General features: G+C 39.4%; 3 protein-coding genes across 9 annotated transcripts in view; 1 reads left to right on the top strand and 2 right to left on the bottom strand.

The window, feature by feature from the left end:
• The window catches only part of fam107b (family with sequence similarity 107 member B), a 40,430-nt gene extending 38,089 nt beyond the window's left edge, over positions 1-2,341 (bottom strand). The window contains exon 1 of the mRNA XM_083551985.1: positions 1,390-2,341. Within this exon, the coding sequence (XP_083408111.1) occupies positions 1,390-1,767 (378 nt within the window). The 5' untranslated portion in view covers positions 1,768-2,341. The remainder of the gene's footprint in view (positions 1-1,389) is intronic.
• LOC310731884 (uncharacterized protein) overlaps positions 1-15,749 on the top strand; it is a 421,718-nt gene that overhangs the window by 63,506 nt on the left and 342,463 nt on the right. The gene's annotated exons all lie outside the window — the stretch shown is intronic.
• The window catches only part of LOC310731868 (UPF0606 protein KIAA1549), a 54,413-nt gene continuing 42,821 nt past the window's right edge, over positions 4,158-15,749 (bottom strand). For 5 of the 7 annotated variants that reach the window (XM_083551874.1, XM_083551875.1, XM_083551878.1 and 2 more), the window contains exons 15-21: positions 12,408-12,637; positions 12,182-12,320; positions 11,775-12,101; positions 8,702-8,754; positions 8,010-8,152; positions 7,263-7,387; positions 4,158-7,111 (exon numbers count right to left, since the gene is read on the bottom strand). In XM_083551874.1, coding sequence (XP_083408000.1) covers positions 6,872-7,111; positions 7,263-7,387; positions 8,010-8,152; positions 8,702-8,754; positions 11,775-12,101; positions 12,182-12,320; positions 12,408-12,637 — 1,257 coding nt within the window. In that variant the 3' untranslated portion in view covers positions 4,158-6,871. The remainder of the gene's footprint in view (positions 7,112-7,262; positions 7,388-8,009; positions 8,153-8,701; positions 8,755-11,774; positions 12,102-12,181; positions 12,321-12,407; positions 12,638-15,749) is intronic. The other 2 variants (XM_083551880.1, XM_083551879.1) reach the window with 1 other exon arrangement.

The following is a 15,749-nucleotide window of genomic DNA, read 5'->3' as shown; positions in this document are numbered from 1 at the left end:
GATGTCACAGACTAGTAACCAAACTCTTTTTCAATCCCCACTTTTAAGGGGTATGTAGTTCACATTATAATTCGGGTGAAGAACTATATTCATTATAATGACGGGTGAACACCATGGCAGTACACAAGCAGCATACATTACTATACTTCACTCTTTCAAATGGTGCATTACAGTTATTTGGGTTATGAGCTGTTTTCCAAAGCGTTTCTGCTTGGAAACTTTTGAGAAAGGGAATTTTTCAAGGGTTCTTTTTAGAATAAAATATGAATGGAACATTCTTTTCCCTTCATGTTACAGTATGATCTGTACAGAATGAACTCATTCAGCATTATTTAAAAGTTATTATATTTTTAACCTTTAATTTTTGGTTACCCAAGACAATTTCTTTTGGATCTACACCAAATACTGTTTTTTAAATAGCAACCTATAAACACAAGAAAGTATCTTAAAGGCGACTGAAGAAGGAATATGACTGGTTCAGGGGGGCGGGTAAATCAGTGGTTAAGGCTCTGGGATACTAATTGGAGGGTTGGGTGTTTAAGCCCCAGTATTAACAAACTGCCAATTGTGGGGCCCCTGAACTTTAACCACACACTTTGACCCCAGGTCTTAACATTGCTGGGGTATGTGAAGAAAGATTTTCACTGTACTCTAATGTACATGTGAAATATATAAAGCTTTTTCTTTCTTTATGAATATTTCTAATTGTAATAATTATTTCACACTTATGCCATTTGGCAGACACCCTTGTCCAGGGTTACTTGCATTTATCTCATTCATACACCTGAGCAGCTATGGGGTTAAGGGCCTTGATCAAGGGCCCAGGAGTCCCAGCTTGGTGTGGCTGGGATTTGAACTCATAACTTTCAGTTCCAAAGTCCGATGCCTTAACCATTAATCTACCACTTGCCACATCACAGTAATTACTGCACATTTAATTTAAGTTAAGACTAGGGCTACAACTGTCATTATTCACCAACTTATAAAATAGCACTTCAACCAGTCCATCCTATTATTCTGTATTTTATTGTATAATATTATTATATTTTTTTTATAATTATATAATATAACATGTTCCATCATTTACTCATGTATACAAATGAATGAAAGTGTGAAATGCTAAATCGGTGCCAGGATAGGACTGGTGGGTTCAGGGGCATTGAACCAAACCATCTCTTTTAAATAACGTTTTATTATAAGGTTAGCTGAATGACAAGTCTCTCTGGGTTAGTTAACAATAGCCTGGACTAAACGTGTTTAGTGAGTGTGTTCAGTAATGTAATTATGAGTAAAATAAAATGTGACAAAACAGTGTGGTGCATTAAAACTCAGAGATCAGGACTACTGCATTATCATTTACTGCCGCTTGAAAAATATCTTCAATCTTACCTGTGAAGATCTAATAATAGATGGTCGAGGTATATGTGGGTACTTTGTATTTTGTACTGGACTCTCCTTTTGAGGCACGTCTTCCTCTGAGAAACTCTCTGAACTGGGGGAGGAGTGTAGGATGTCCTGCTGAACCTGCTCAGGCTCTTTGGACCCAGTTCCATTGTTTTTGGTGTGTTGTGAGATACTGTTGACTGCAGGCTGGTGCTGGGGTTCTGTGAGATTGGCTGCCTGAGGCTGGGTGAGGACGACAGGGCTAGTGCTGGCATTTGGCCGAGTTCTGCAGGGTTCAGAGTCAAAATGGGGAGCAGGCTCGGGTGAAACATCTGCAGGAGCTCCAAAACAGTACTGGAGTGAGGAGCACGGGAGCCCGTGCATCACAGCGCCAGCTTAGAGCTTTTCTGTTATGGAAAAAGCAGTAAAAATTAAATCCATCTAAAAAAAAGTGTGATGAGGGCTGAAGAAAAGATCAAATCCAGAGATTTTCCAGACCATGATATGAATCCAGTTAATTCATTATGATCCAGGGGTAAATTTAGTAGAGTCCAAATATCTGTTAAGGAACCTATTTTTCCATTGAGTGCCGAGTCTTGATGCTGATATGGAGAATTCCACTGAGTTCCACTGGGTCCTATAATCCTTTTGCCTCATTGGTTTTCTTGAGAGGCATGTCCATATACAACTCCATTATGACTCCTAATTTGTTTCACACCTTTCCTGGTTTGGTGAAGACCTGATCTGTGAAATTTGAAAGGTTTAAAATGCTCTCTCTAAAGCTCTGACCCTCCTGCTACTCTCCATCTCTACCATCTTCCTTTCACTGCTGCTGTCTAAGAGCTGGTTTGGGAGCAGCTAGAGAGTGATATGAGCATGGGAGCATCCAGTTACTTGAACAGGTAGTCCCCCTGCCAAGACCAACCTGCATTGTCCCTTGGTCTGTGTATCTCAGTGACTGTCGGGTTGGTGAGGTGTCAGGTTTCTGTGCCACAGTAAGCGATAGCCCCCCATTTAAAAAAGTTTAGCCATGGAAGGCAGGAAGAAGGAAGAAAAGCCTTATCAGAATCATTGTGTGGAAAACTATAAATACAAAAGCAGCAAGCTGAAAAATAAAACAGGGTCAAGTGATCTTGAGTTACTAAGTTGAGTGAAATATTCATGTGTAGATAGTGAGAGTGTTAATAGTGTCCAGCTAATTTGGGACACTGCAGCTCCTGCTTACTTTATATGGTAAGAGATAATAGGCTAAGTCAGCAGTTTAAGAGGGGATCTCTATTTGTTTGAGGTAAATGAACCATGTCACCCGAAATAACTGGTTCATTTGAAATGTGCATTTCTGACCTGGAACTTCACAGATCAGTGAATTTTTTTTTCTCCAGTGTGTCACTGATGTAAATGTTAGTATTTATTCATCACTACACAATGTACAAATTAGACAGTAGAGAGCTAATTAAATTTTGATGAAGTCTTTTGTCTGATGATGTAAACAGGACTTCGGTTTCCACTCTGGCACATGGACTCGCCATATGTGCACGGCAGAAACCTGAGCTCAGTGCTGTGAATGCACTCTACTGGATTGTGGATGTGAATAGCATGCTTGTGTGAAACATGTTTTGTGAACTGAAGCAAAAATTCATTAGCTTATTACTAGCATCCTTGGTGATTTTCCTAAACTCAATGCTAATATGTTGCTCAACAAACACAAAATGTTTGCCACAGCAGGAGTCAAGATGATGGATATTCATGGTTTATAATAATAAAGCTTTAATCAAACTTAACTAACTACACTATACACTACTATGAAAAATATTTGTGAACCTGTTTTTATTTGTAAATCTCTCGTAGTAGGATATTATGTACAATAATGTATTTATTAAACATTTTTTGAAAAGGGCTCAATGCGCTTGCTAGTTAACATTAATGTGAATATAACAGTAAATTATATACTCTATGGACAAAAGTATTGGGACATCTGACTTTTCCAGCTGTATGTAGTTCTTACTAAAATCTGTTAGCACACAGTTGTACTGGATGGCTTTGAATTAATTAGTATTAATTAAAAATTGAATAAAAAAGATACATGGTTTACATGGGTTGGCGTGGAAGATCTTGAGTGGCCTGCTACAGAGCGCTGACCTCAACCCTATTGAACACATTTGGGATGATTTGGAACACTGACTGCACCCCAGACCTCCTCACCTACATCAGTACCTGACTTTATTAACACCCTTTTGAGTGAATTAGCACAAATCTCCATAACCACACTTCAAAATCTAGTGCAACATCTTCCCTGAAGAGTGGAGGTTATTATAACAGCAAGGGGGGGAATGAATATTGACTGGGATGTTTAAAAAGGAACATACAAAATTTTTGGTCGTGTCCACAAACTTTTGTGTACACATTATACGTATTTGCACAAGTTTGCTTATTGGTTAAAGCTATTAGGAGCATCTTAACAAAAGTTTTTTTGTATAATGGTCTATAATGGTCATTTCTATTTTGGTAATTCATTGCTACATCATAGTTTAACATTTAATGAGAACTATTGTACATACGGTAGTTTTTGCATTAAACAATAATGTTATGTAAACAGGGACAGCGCTCATATGAACACTACTTAATGGAAGTAGCATGCTATTGTAAGAGCTACAAAATTGTGTATGCCATGTTACACATTTGATGCTAATTATAAGCTAGCTACTCCCAAACACTGCACACATCAGTATTTTAAACACGATTCTGTCAAGCAACTCCAATTGCCACTCAAATCGAAGCAACAAACTGAAACATTTTATTTAAATAAGGAAACTTAATTACAGATAAAGGGAATTCCATTGAAACAAACAAATTCAACAAAAAATACAAGGCAGAAACCATAAATGAAACATAAATCAGAAACATAAACTGTTTTTTTTTTCCTCCATATACTGACCAGTCAAAACAGTACTCTAGTTTCGCCACTTTAATACAGAATTTGTACAAGTTTTGAAAAAATCATGAACACATATCCGAGCACAAAACAGATCAATGTAAAAGGTGACGGTTAGTACCGGAGACTGAGCTTGTCTGAGACTCAACATTGCCAAATACAGTACTCAGCCATTCCATATATTTCAAATACAATGAAGGGCGAAATGTACAGTCAGTTTATTAATGACAATTTAATGGTAATATTATGCGAATAATAAATATACTGTGATGGAATATACTGCTAGTTTTGCAAAACAACACTGGAAGGATGTTCCAAACACTGCATCAGTCAGAAAAACAATCAATAACACTTAAATATGGCAAAACTTTGGCCCTCAACACAAATGACTTTTTGCATGTTGTTCGATTTGGAAACAAAATCGTTTAAGAGCCACTTACAGGACGTTGCCTCATTTGATGAAATACCATTCATACCATTGTCATTTCCTGACAATGCACTAAGAAAACTGTGCACATGATTTATCTTAAGTTTTTTATCTTTCAGCACTAAGTAATAGTAGAAAAATCATGTAAAAAAAAAAAACAGCAAAAAAACCCAAAACATTTTTAATGTATATTGCTGTGACAAGAATTGGAATCTCAGGTAACAAACAAATTCAACCTTCAAAATAAAGAAGCTCTTCAATCACACAAAAACTACAGTACTGTATCTAGATTCAGGTTTTTTTCCATTACAGGTCCTTCAACATTTGACAAAAGACAGGAGGCGGAGCTGGAGGCGACAGAGTTAAAGATGCTGGGATTTTTATTAGGAGTGACTTTGATAGACAGAATTAGAAATTAGATTTATTAGACGAACAGCACAGGTTGAAAGTTTTGGAGTCAAAGTAAGAGAGGTGAGATGGTTTGGTCATGTGCAGAGGAGGAACATTGGGGTATATCGATAGAAGAATGCTGAGGATGAAGCTGCCAGGAAGGAGGAAAAGAGGAAGACCAAGGAGGTGGTTTATGGATGTGTTAAGGGAAGACATGCAGGTGGGTAATATGAAAGAGGCTGATGTAGAGGACAGAGTGGTATAGAGACGTATGATCCGCTTGGCGACCCCTAGCAGCCAGAGAAAAGAGAAAGCGAGAGAAAACCAAGCGGGAGGAAAATCTTTTGAAAGATTGCACAGCGTTAGTACTATCGTCCATTTCTAGAGTTTCATGGCTCAGTGGTTTGCCTGCAAATACACTATCGTGCTTACACAGAAAAACAAAGTTGTCCTGGCAAGCTAAAATCAACCTGACTTGAAAAAAAAACAAAACAGGTAAAACACGGTTGCCACAACCACTTTCTTCATCTTCATTGCAGGCTATACAAAAGTAATGATCAATGCCAGGCTTTGTGGTGATTTTGGATCAGATCCACTGCTGAAAGGTGGCACAGATCATGCAGGTAAACGCTGGGCACAAGTTGTCGCCATCATGCATTTAATATTTTGTAAACTTGACAGGATATTAGTGTTACTCTCGTAGTGAAAATGGAAAAACGTTAGTTCAACATGCATGGTAGAAACACTATGTAATGTAAAAAAAAAAAAAGGTAGTCTGGTGTAGTAATACAAGCTGTACAGCAAAGCAAAGTGAGATCTTATGTTCTCAATTATAGTCCCAGTTACCCAAGTCTAACTGTTTAAAAAATATTGTAAAAAGTTTGGTTTTTCTAACACTGTATATGCAATTTAAACCTTTAGAAGTCTATGCCTATATTCTGTGATTTGTATGGACAAACAGCTATTTTCCTTTACAGCTAAAGGTAATGTGTGGTTTACAGACAGAAAATACTCTGGAAATGATGGATTAAGGAAAAAAAAGCAGAAGATTATTAGGAAAAAATACTACTGCTACTACAAATTTTGTAAAATAGTGCACAGTAAAGCAAGGGTTGCTGGTTAAAATCTAACACAGAACAAACCTTACGATTTTCAGTGATGAAAGTCCACCCGAGAAAATACTTTTGTGAAAGATTGTGAAAGATTATATTAATTATATCATAAAAAAAACCATACACAGTCACCACTTCTGACAGCGAACGTCTTAAGGAATGTGTGGTGGTGAGGTTTTGGCTGCCTTCTCCCCAGTCATCGCAAAAAGACAGTACAACAGTTAATTGCTACCACAAATGTCTGGGTTGCCATGACACCTCAGTTAAGGTAAACACTTTCAGTGTAAAAACAACCAAACAACTTAGAAAAGAAATCCAGTACTGAATCAAAGACAGTGTTGTTCATCGTTCACAATACAGTGCGTGTTTTTGTCCATCTGTGCTTAAAAAAAAAAAAAAAAAAAAGGGGTCAGAATGTGAATATTAAAGAGTCTAAATGATGGGCATTTCACTCAAATACAATGCTTAGCACTGACATCAGGTAAAGCTTTGGCTGCCAGTGAACTACTAATTTCAGAAAGTTTGTCTTTTTCAAGCACACTTCTTCTTTGGGCTTCCTGCTCAAAAACCACTTCCATAGGAAGTACAGTGCAGTATTGCTGGCGGGGTGTCAGGAGGAAGCAGATCTCAGCTGTGGTAGCCCGCGGGGGCCGCTTGCTTCTGGGAAAGGCGCATCAGCTCTTCGCGAATGGCCTTGATGAGAGAGGCGGACGAATGGCTGGGGGGGATGGAGTCCTCGGGGGGAGCAGACGGAGAGAAACCCAGGCCCATTGTGTCCAGGTGGGCAGGGGGGGCGGACGGCTCTCTCATTCCGCTCCTGGGGGTCTGGAACATAGAGACGAGGGGGTAGTCGAAAGAGTTGAGAACCTGGACAATGGATGCAATGAGATGGCAAGGAAGAGGAAAAAAAGTCAGGAGGGGAAAGTCAGCTGCTTTCCGTAGAGAACAATAAAGCTAAAAGAAAAAAGAGAGGAAAGAGAAAAGGAAAGTGAATATAGTATGGGGAGGCCATACTTACCGGATCTCTGTTCACAGGCCTAAAGTCCTCTTCATGATAATGTCCCCAGTTTAAGGCACCAAGTTGCCTGGCTTCATTTACACGACCTGACAAACCCATCTGTGTCATGTGGTGTAGCTGAGCACCTACATACACACACATACGCTCAAAAGCTGAAGAATATAAACATGCAGAATGCCGTGACGTGTTTAAATATAAATGCTAACATAATTAAGTGTTTTCTTTTTCATTCTTTTTTCTTTGGATCAAAACTCAGCGTAGTCATTCAGCACATGAATACAATCACTCTGACGATTTGAAAGGCTTTAACTGACTCTGATAATTAGGTTTCTGGTTGGCATGTTGAATCGTGACACTGTTCAGGCTAAACGATTTCCAATAGCACGGCCTGACGTCAGAAATTCATTGTGACCTTTGAAGGTTCAGTGGATCTATCATCAAGTCACATGCATTTAGCCACAATAAATAACATTGTTGCAAACAGTTCAAAAAACGTAAAAAAAAAAAAAAGTATAGGCCTGGCTTAAATGTCCAAACTTGCTAAATCTATAATTTGGCAATGTTTAAGTTTTTCTAATCTGAAAGCCACAAGTACTAATGAAACGGTGATGAAATTATAAACTGTGATCAGGGATTAGCCATTTTTAATTTTATTACAGATGACGAAAAAACAGTCAATTCATTACCTTGTGTTTAATATACCATCCGCTCTACATACAGGCCTTACTTTCTGTGTGTACCATGTACCTGTTGTGCCCCCTACTGGCCGAGGCCTGGCAGAAGAAGGCGGTTCATCAATATAGCCTCCTCTGCTGTTGTAGAGCCCCTCAGATTGCAGCTGCTCCCCACTGACTCCTTCTCCTTGATTGTATCCACCTCCCAAACCTTGCCTGCATCGGTCATTCATAAACATGAGTGAGTACAGAATATCTGTATATGATTCATGTATAACACTGGAATCAAGCTGCAGATAGACATCTTCATTCTAGCAAACAGAAATCAGCTCATTCATAAATGTCTTGCGGTGTGATGTCGAATCAGGAATGCAAGTATGTTACTATTAAACTCTGCAGTGCTGTGGTGCTTAAAGACTTATCAAACCCTGGTATAGAAAAACATATGACTAATATTTCTTAGGGGGAATTTTATACTGATTTGGGTGTGTCAGGTAAAATAGAGCAGTAAAAGCACAAACATGCAAATAAAAATGTCCCAAGCGTTAATTATTAATAAAGAACCACGAGGTGTCCTGTGGATAAACAAAGACAGAGAGAGTAGTACTTCGAGGGACTTGACTGTGCATTGTGCTGATGATTTTTAACAACTCACAAAATAAAATAATAAATGAATTAATCATAGATCTCCAGAGCATTGGCGAAATATTTGCTTCGGTAATAAAAATGTTCAATATGCACACAGTGTTTAATATTTGAGCTCACCTGTGCATTAAGCCTTGTACTGTTGAAGGTGACAGGCCTAAATCAGAATATCTCTGACAATGAAGACATAAATACACAATTAGATATTTTAAAACACATTTTTTCTCTAGTTATAGCAAAATGTGACATTTCCTAATTGCAAAATAACATTTAAAAAGAAGCAGGTCAACAGGAAGTGATCTTGGCTGCTTCACCTCACATTTCTGCTATTTTCCCTACCCACTGGCTAGACCAGCTCCACTCTTGGCAGGTTTGTGTTCTGATTAGCTGCAATCTGTTATCTACTGAGATACTTTCTGTAAATCATCCCACATGTATGGAGTAAGCATTTACAATTATTATGTCTTTATGCGATACATGCTTCCAGACTGTGTGAAGGAACCTTTCTGATCACATGACCTCATTCCACTGCAGTTAATCAGCTTTAGTCATTTACACTTGGCTCGCACAGGGTTGTAATAAAAATCAAGCATTAACCTTATTCAAATAAAAGCACTCTTAGCACTCCTTTTACGTCAGTGGCTAATTTGTCTAGCATAGTTTCAGGCCCAAAATGAATCCTCCTTTTTGCAGCCAAAGGAATACTAATCACTAATGCTGCATCCTATGAGTAACAGCTACAGAATGTGCCACCTCAACATAAAATTTCATCTCGACAATTTGCTCGAGGCCTTCAAGCTCCTTCCCTGTTTATAAAGCAACATCAGATCAACATGGTGTAAAGCATTCTCTACTTTTAAATTGGTTTAGAACAGATTGGCTTTAGATCAATTAATAAACAGTCACAGCACATGTTTACTCTCTAACAGAGACAACAATAGTGTTGGGACATTTTTTAATAAGCTTTATGTGCTCTAATATTACAAACAAAAGCCATGCTTTCATTTTTCATGTTTTTTTCATTTTTTTTTATAATAAATATGCTGAGCATGAAAACAAATTAACTGCAACCGAAATAATTTCCTAATTAGTTACTAATTAGTTACTTAGTTACTTACTTAAAGTAGTTACTTACTAAAGGACAAATGTTTTCCGGTTCTGGGAAATGTAACTGAAACTCGCTTCTAACAAACGTCCAAAAGCAGTTTTGGGGGGCATTTGCTAACATTTAAGATAAGATAAGGTAAGATATACCTTTATTCTTTCCACAGTGGGGAAATTTATGTTACAGCATGAAAAGAAATGTGCAAGTACAGTAATCCCCCGCTTTACCGCGGGTCGAATTCCGCTTCCCGGTTTAGCGCGGAATTGCGCTTCCCAGATAACTAATTAGTTTAGCTACGGATAGCACGAGAGACCAAGAAACTTATAGGGAATTGTTTATATAGAGTCTTATGTTGAAATTATAAAATGTATTGATAAAAATACAATTAATAATTATAAAATGAAGTCAAATGGTAATACAGTACAGTACTGTATACATTAAATAGCATTTTTGGGGTTTGGATTCCGTTTATCGCGTTTTTTCTTTTATTGCGGACGGTTTTGGAACGTAACTACCGCGATAAATGGGGGATTAGTGTATATAAAATAGAGACATAGTACAAATATATACATCACAGTGACAAGGACCCAATTGTGATGAAGGAGGAGAAGGAGAGGAGGAAGACATCTACAGAGACAGCAGGAAAAGGAGAAGTGGATGTTCAAGTTGGTACTTTAAATGTTGGTACTATGACTGGTAAAGGAAGAGAGGTAGCTGATATGATGGAGAGGAGAAAGGTAGATATGTTGGATGTTTAGGAGAACAAGTGGAAAGGGAATAAGAGCAGGAATATTGGAGGTGGGTTTAAACTGTTCTTTCGTTGCATGGATGGAAAGAGAAATGGTGTAGTTGTGATCCTGAAGGAAGAGAACAGTAAGAGTGTAGTGGAGGTGAAGAGAGTTTCTGATAGAGTGATGAACGTGAAGCTGGAAGTTGAAGGGGTGATGATAAATGTCATGAGTGCTTATACACAAGTGGGTTGTGAGATGTAGGAGAAGGAAAAATTCTGGAGTGAGTTAGATGAAGTGGTAGAAGGTGTACATAGGAATGAAAGATTGGTGATTGGGGCAGACTTTAATAGGCATGTTGGTGAAGGGAACAGAGGTGATGAGGAGGTGATGAGGAGGTGATGGGTAGGTATGACTTTAAGGAGAGGAATGTGGAAGGCAGATGGTAGATTTTGCTAAAAGGATGGAAATGGCAGTGGTAAATATATATTTTAAGAAGAAAGAGAATCATAGGGTGACGTATAAGAGTGGAGGAAGGTGCACACAGGTGGACTATGTTGTATGTAGGAGATGCAACCTGAAGAAGATTGGAGACTGTAAGGTGTTGGTAGTGGCCAGTGTAGCTAGACAGCATCAGATGGTGGTCTGCAGGATGGTTTTGGAGGTGAAGAAAAAGAGGAGGAAAATGAGGACTAAAAGAAGAATAAGATGGTGGAAACTAAAGGAGGAAGACTGTAGTGTGAGATTTAGGGAAGAGGTCAGACAGAAGCTCGGTGGTGGTAAAGAGGTGCTGGATGACTGGGCAACTACTGCAGAAGTGATAAGGAAGGAGGAGGGACATGGGGTATATCGGTAGGAGAATGCTGAGGATGGAGCCACCAGGAAGGAGGAAAAGAGGAAGGCCAAAGAAGAGGTTTATGGATGTGGTGAAGGAAGACATGCAGGTAGTTGGGTTGAAAGAGGCAGATGTAGAGGACAGAGTAGTATGGAGACGGATGATCCACTGTGGCGACCCCTAATGGGAGCAGCCGAAATAAGAAGAAGAAGAAGTCAAACTCGATCAAATCCTTACGCTTGCATTTTTCCTGCTTCTAACACATCAACTTTGAGGATAAAATGTTTACTTGTTAACTTAATTAGTGTTATTTACTTCACCGGTCATAATTTTATAATGTCAGAATTGTTAGGCCTGGTCAGTGTAAATCAATTTACAGTGCCCTCCACTAACATTGGCACCCTTGATAAATACAAAATCCCTATAAATCCTGTGGGGAGGAATGAAGAACTGTTGACCAAAATAAACAAAAATTAAAATAAACAAAAACATTTTGTTTGTAACACGGTTAAAAGTACTTCTTACCCCGGAAAAGGGACTGAGAGCAGGATATGAAGGCCCGCAGGGTCTGGGCCCACGTGACGGAGGGCTGGAAAGAGCTGTGGGTTCATTCCTGACCCCCAACCCAGGCAGCGTGATGCCCGCATTGGCAGCCTGTGAATTGGGAGACACCAGGGCAAAAGCATCATCAAGAAGCGAGTGCATTTGTTGCCGTGCCTCCTCAATAGAGGGCTGAGGGGGCAGGTAAGGTGGAGGGGGGGCAACAAGGCCAGCAGGGGGTGACATTGAGCTCAGAAAGACATCGTCGCTTGGCGATGGACTTTGCGCTTCAGGGCCCTGATCAGGATCGGACTGAAAAGTAAAAACAACACCTCAGTATGTCCAGATTAAATGGTTTATATGACTGACAGGATTGATACCAAAGCTCATACCACATATGCTACATTGTTTACTCCTGGGTATTTCTTGTACGTGCCGTCACTGTCATTAGTGAGAAGTCTGTCTCTGTCTGCGTCTGTCAGATCTCCATTTATCTGCTGCTTCTTTCTCTGCTTAGGAGAACGCTTTTCTCTGCCAATGACACACACAGTTACACTGAATGAGTCTGTGCATCTTGAATGGAGTAAACAAGTGTAACACACCCTTCCTCTTCCTAACCTTTTCCTGGGCTCGGTGTAAAGGGGGGGTACGCGGCTATCCGGGTCCAGGATCTTATCAATCTGCATCTGAGCTTTCTGGTAGATGCGGTCCTGCTCTTTGGCGTCCCCCAGGCTGTCCATGAGGTCGTCCATGGCGGGGAAGTCATAGTGGCCCTTCCTTTTAGCCCTGAGACGAATCTTATTACGATGGTGCTCAATCTCAGACTTCTGTCTGAGTGCAACCTGGATCTGTGTACGGGAAAAGAGCCAGAGAGAAAAAGAGCTATAACTGTTTACAATGCTGGCAAAGTTTCCTGTTATGTAATATTACGAGTTTTACTGGACAAATAATTTCTGCTATTCTCTCTTTACGAAAGTGGGGGGAGTTAAAGGGGTAGTCTGGCAGAAGTAAAATCTAATTTACAAAATGTTTCCCACAGCACATAAACATGTAGCTCAATATTTATATATTGGCTCCAAAAATTGTTAATATATGTCATTTTGCTTTGTGAAAACTACATTATACAGTGAGGAAAATAAGTATTTGAACACCCTGCTATTTTGCAAGTTCTCCCTCTTAGAATTCAGGGGTCTTAAATTGTCAGCGTAGGTGCATGTCCACTGTGAGAGACATAATCGAAAAAAAAAAATTCAGAAATCACAATATATGATTTTTAAACTATTTATTTGTATGATACAGCTGCAAATAAGTATTTGAACACCTGAGAAAGTCAATGTTAATATTTAGTACAGTAGCCTTTGTTTGCAATTACAGAGGTCAAACGTTTCCTGTAGTTTTTCACCAGGTTTACACACACTGCAGGAGGGATTTTGGCCCACTCCTCCACACGGATCTTCTCTAGATCAGTCAGGTTTCTGGCCTGTCGCTGAGAAACACGGAGTTTGAGCTCCCTCCAAAGATTCTCTATTGGGTTTAGGTCTGGAGACTGGCTAGGCCATGCCAGAACCTTGATATGCTTCTTACAGAGCCACTCCTTGGTTATCCTGGCTGTGTGCTTCAGGTCATTGTCATGTTGGAAGACCCAGCCTCGACCCATCTTCAATGCTCTAACTGAGGGAAGGAGGTTGTTCCCCAAAATCTCGCAATACATGGCCCCGGTCATCCTCTCCTTAATACAGTGCAGTCGCCCTGTCCCATGTGCAGAAAAACACCCCCAAAGCATGATGCTACCACCCCCATGCTTCACAGTAGGGATGGTGTTCTTGGGATGGTACTCATCATTCTTCTTCCTCCAAACATGTTTAGTGGAATTATGACCCAAAAGTTCTATTTTGGTCTCCTCTGACCACATGACTTTCTCCCATGACTCCTCTGGATCATCCAAATGGTCATTGGCAAACTTAAGACGTGCCTGGACATGTGCTGGTTTAAGCAGGGGAACCTTCCGTGCCATGCATGATTTCAAACCATGACGTCTTAGTGTATTACCAACAGTAACCTTGGAAACGGTGGTCCCAGCTCTCTTTAGGCCATTGACCAGCTCCTCCCGTGTAGTTCTGGGCTGATTTCTCACCTTCCTTAGGATCATTGAGACCCCACGAGGTGAGATCTTGCATGGAGCCCCAGTCCGAGGGAGATTGACAGTCATGTTTAGCTTCTTCCATTTTTTAATGATTGCTTCAACAGTGGACCTTTTTTCACCAAGCTGCTTGGCAATTTCCCCGTAGCCCTTTCCAGCCTTGTGGAGGTGTACAATTTTGTCTCTAGTGTCTTTGGACAGCTCTTTGGTCTTGGCCATGTTAGTAGTTGGATTCTTACTGATTGTATGGGGTGGACAGGTGTCTTTATGCAGCTAACGACCTCAAACAGGTGCATCTAATTTAGGATAATAAATGTAGTGGAGGTGGACATTTTAAAGGCAGACTAACAGGTCTTTGAGGGTCAGAATTCTAGCTGATAGACAGGTGTTCAAATACTTATTTGCAGCTGTATCATACAAATACATAGTTTAAAAATCATATATTGTGATTTCTGGATTTTTTTTTTTTAGACTATGTCTCTCACAGTGGACATGCACCTACGATGACAATTTCAGGCCCCTTCATGATTTCTAAGTGGGAGAACTTGCAAAGTAGCAGGGTGTTCAAATACTTATTTTCCTCACTGTATAATCCCCGTTTGTGGTCTTTCTTTAAATTGATCCAAGATGGCTAAATCCAGAATGTTAAGTGTTCAGCTACGCAGTCATAATGTACGCAGTCATGAACTAACCAAAGAAAAGCTGTGTGATGTTACTGAAGTGGAATTGGATGGAATAATGAATATACAGAGCTGTATCAATTACAACATTTTGGCTAAGATAGGAATCTGTTACATGCTTTCTCAAAAGAAATACTGAAAAATCTCCAGGTAGTCCGAGAGTTACAATGGAGATGCGTTCCGATGACACCATCGTAACTTGAAAATATCCTAATTCGAGACATGGCCTACTCTACCCAAGAGTCTTAAGGAATGGTGATCAGTATGGGGTAGTAAATTGTATTTTGTTAATAATTAAAATATAATTCATAATGAATTTCGCAAAACAGAGCAATTTACAGTACCGCAAAATATAGACTATACGGTATATATCAGTGGTTCGCTAACTATTTCTGTCATTCCACACTTCAGAGGGGGGTGGATTTTCAACATCTGAAAAACATCTGAAAAAAGCTCATCTCACAGAGATAAGATGTGGCAAAAGAAACGAGATGGGCAAGATAGACTTCATTATAGTTTTTTTTTACGGTGGCTTTTTGGTTGATTTGTCCTAGTATCTACCTTGTTTTTGTGTGCTTGTGGTGAATTGCCTGTTTTTTTGTGGTTTATCTCACAAATGTATCCACTGATGCTGTTATGGCCACTACATACACTACATTATAGTGTGTTTATTGGTCTACCACTGTTATTTTTGCACAACAGTAAAAAATTTTCCTCACAGTACCCTAACTGATTTAGTTTTAATTTACTTGCATTAATTACCTAATTGTGTGTTTGTGGTTGCTTTGAGTGTATAAACTTTATATAGAATAGAGAAAATCATTAATGAAGATTAATATACAACACAAAAATGTTTTATAAGTTCTGCAGGTCATTGTGCCTCAACTCTCATGTCGTAGAGGAAATAACACTTTGCCCCACACTTTGAGAACCACGGGTATATACATGGACTAGTACCAGTGGGGGCACGTGGAAAAGCACAGGTTAGTTTTTTTTACAATTTTGTCTTTGTATTGCTTTTGTTGTCGCAAGATAAAAAAAATGTAAGACAAACCATCGTAACTCTGGGACCCCTCCCCCCCAGAAGTATTCCTTCAAAAATGATGAAATACTTCAGCTGGGAGCGTTATTCAACAGTAC

The sequence above is a fragment of the Silurus aristotelis genome (assembly GCF_946808225.1).
Source record: "Silurus aristotelis genome assembly, chromosome: 10".
Taxonomy (NCBI): Eukaryota; Metazoa; Chordata; class Actinopteri; order Siluriformes; family Siluridae; genus Silurus; species Silurus aristotelis.
This window is presented reverse-complemented; position numbering and strand designations above follow the sequence as displayed.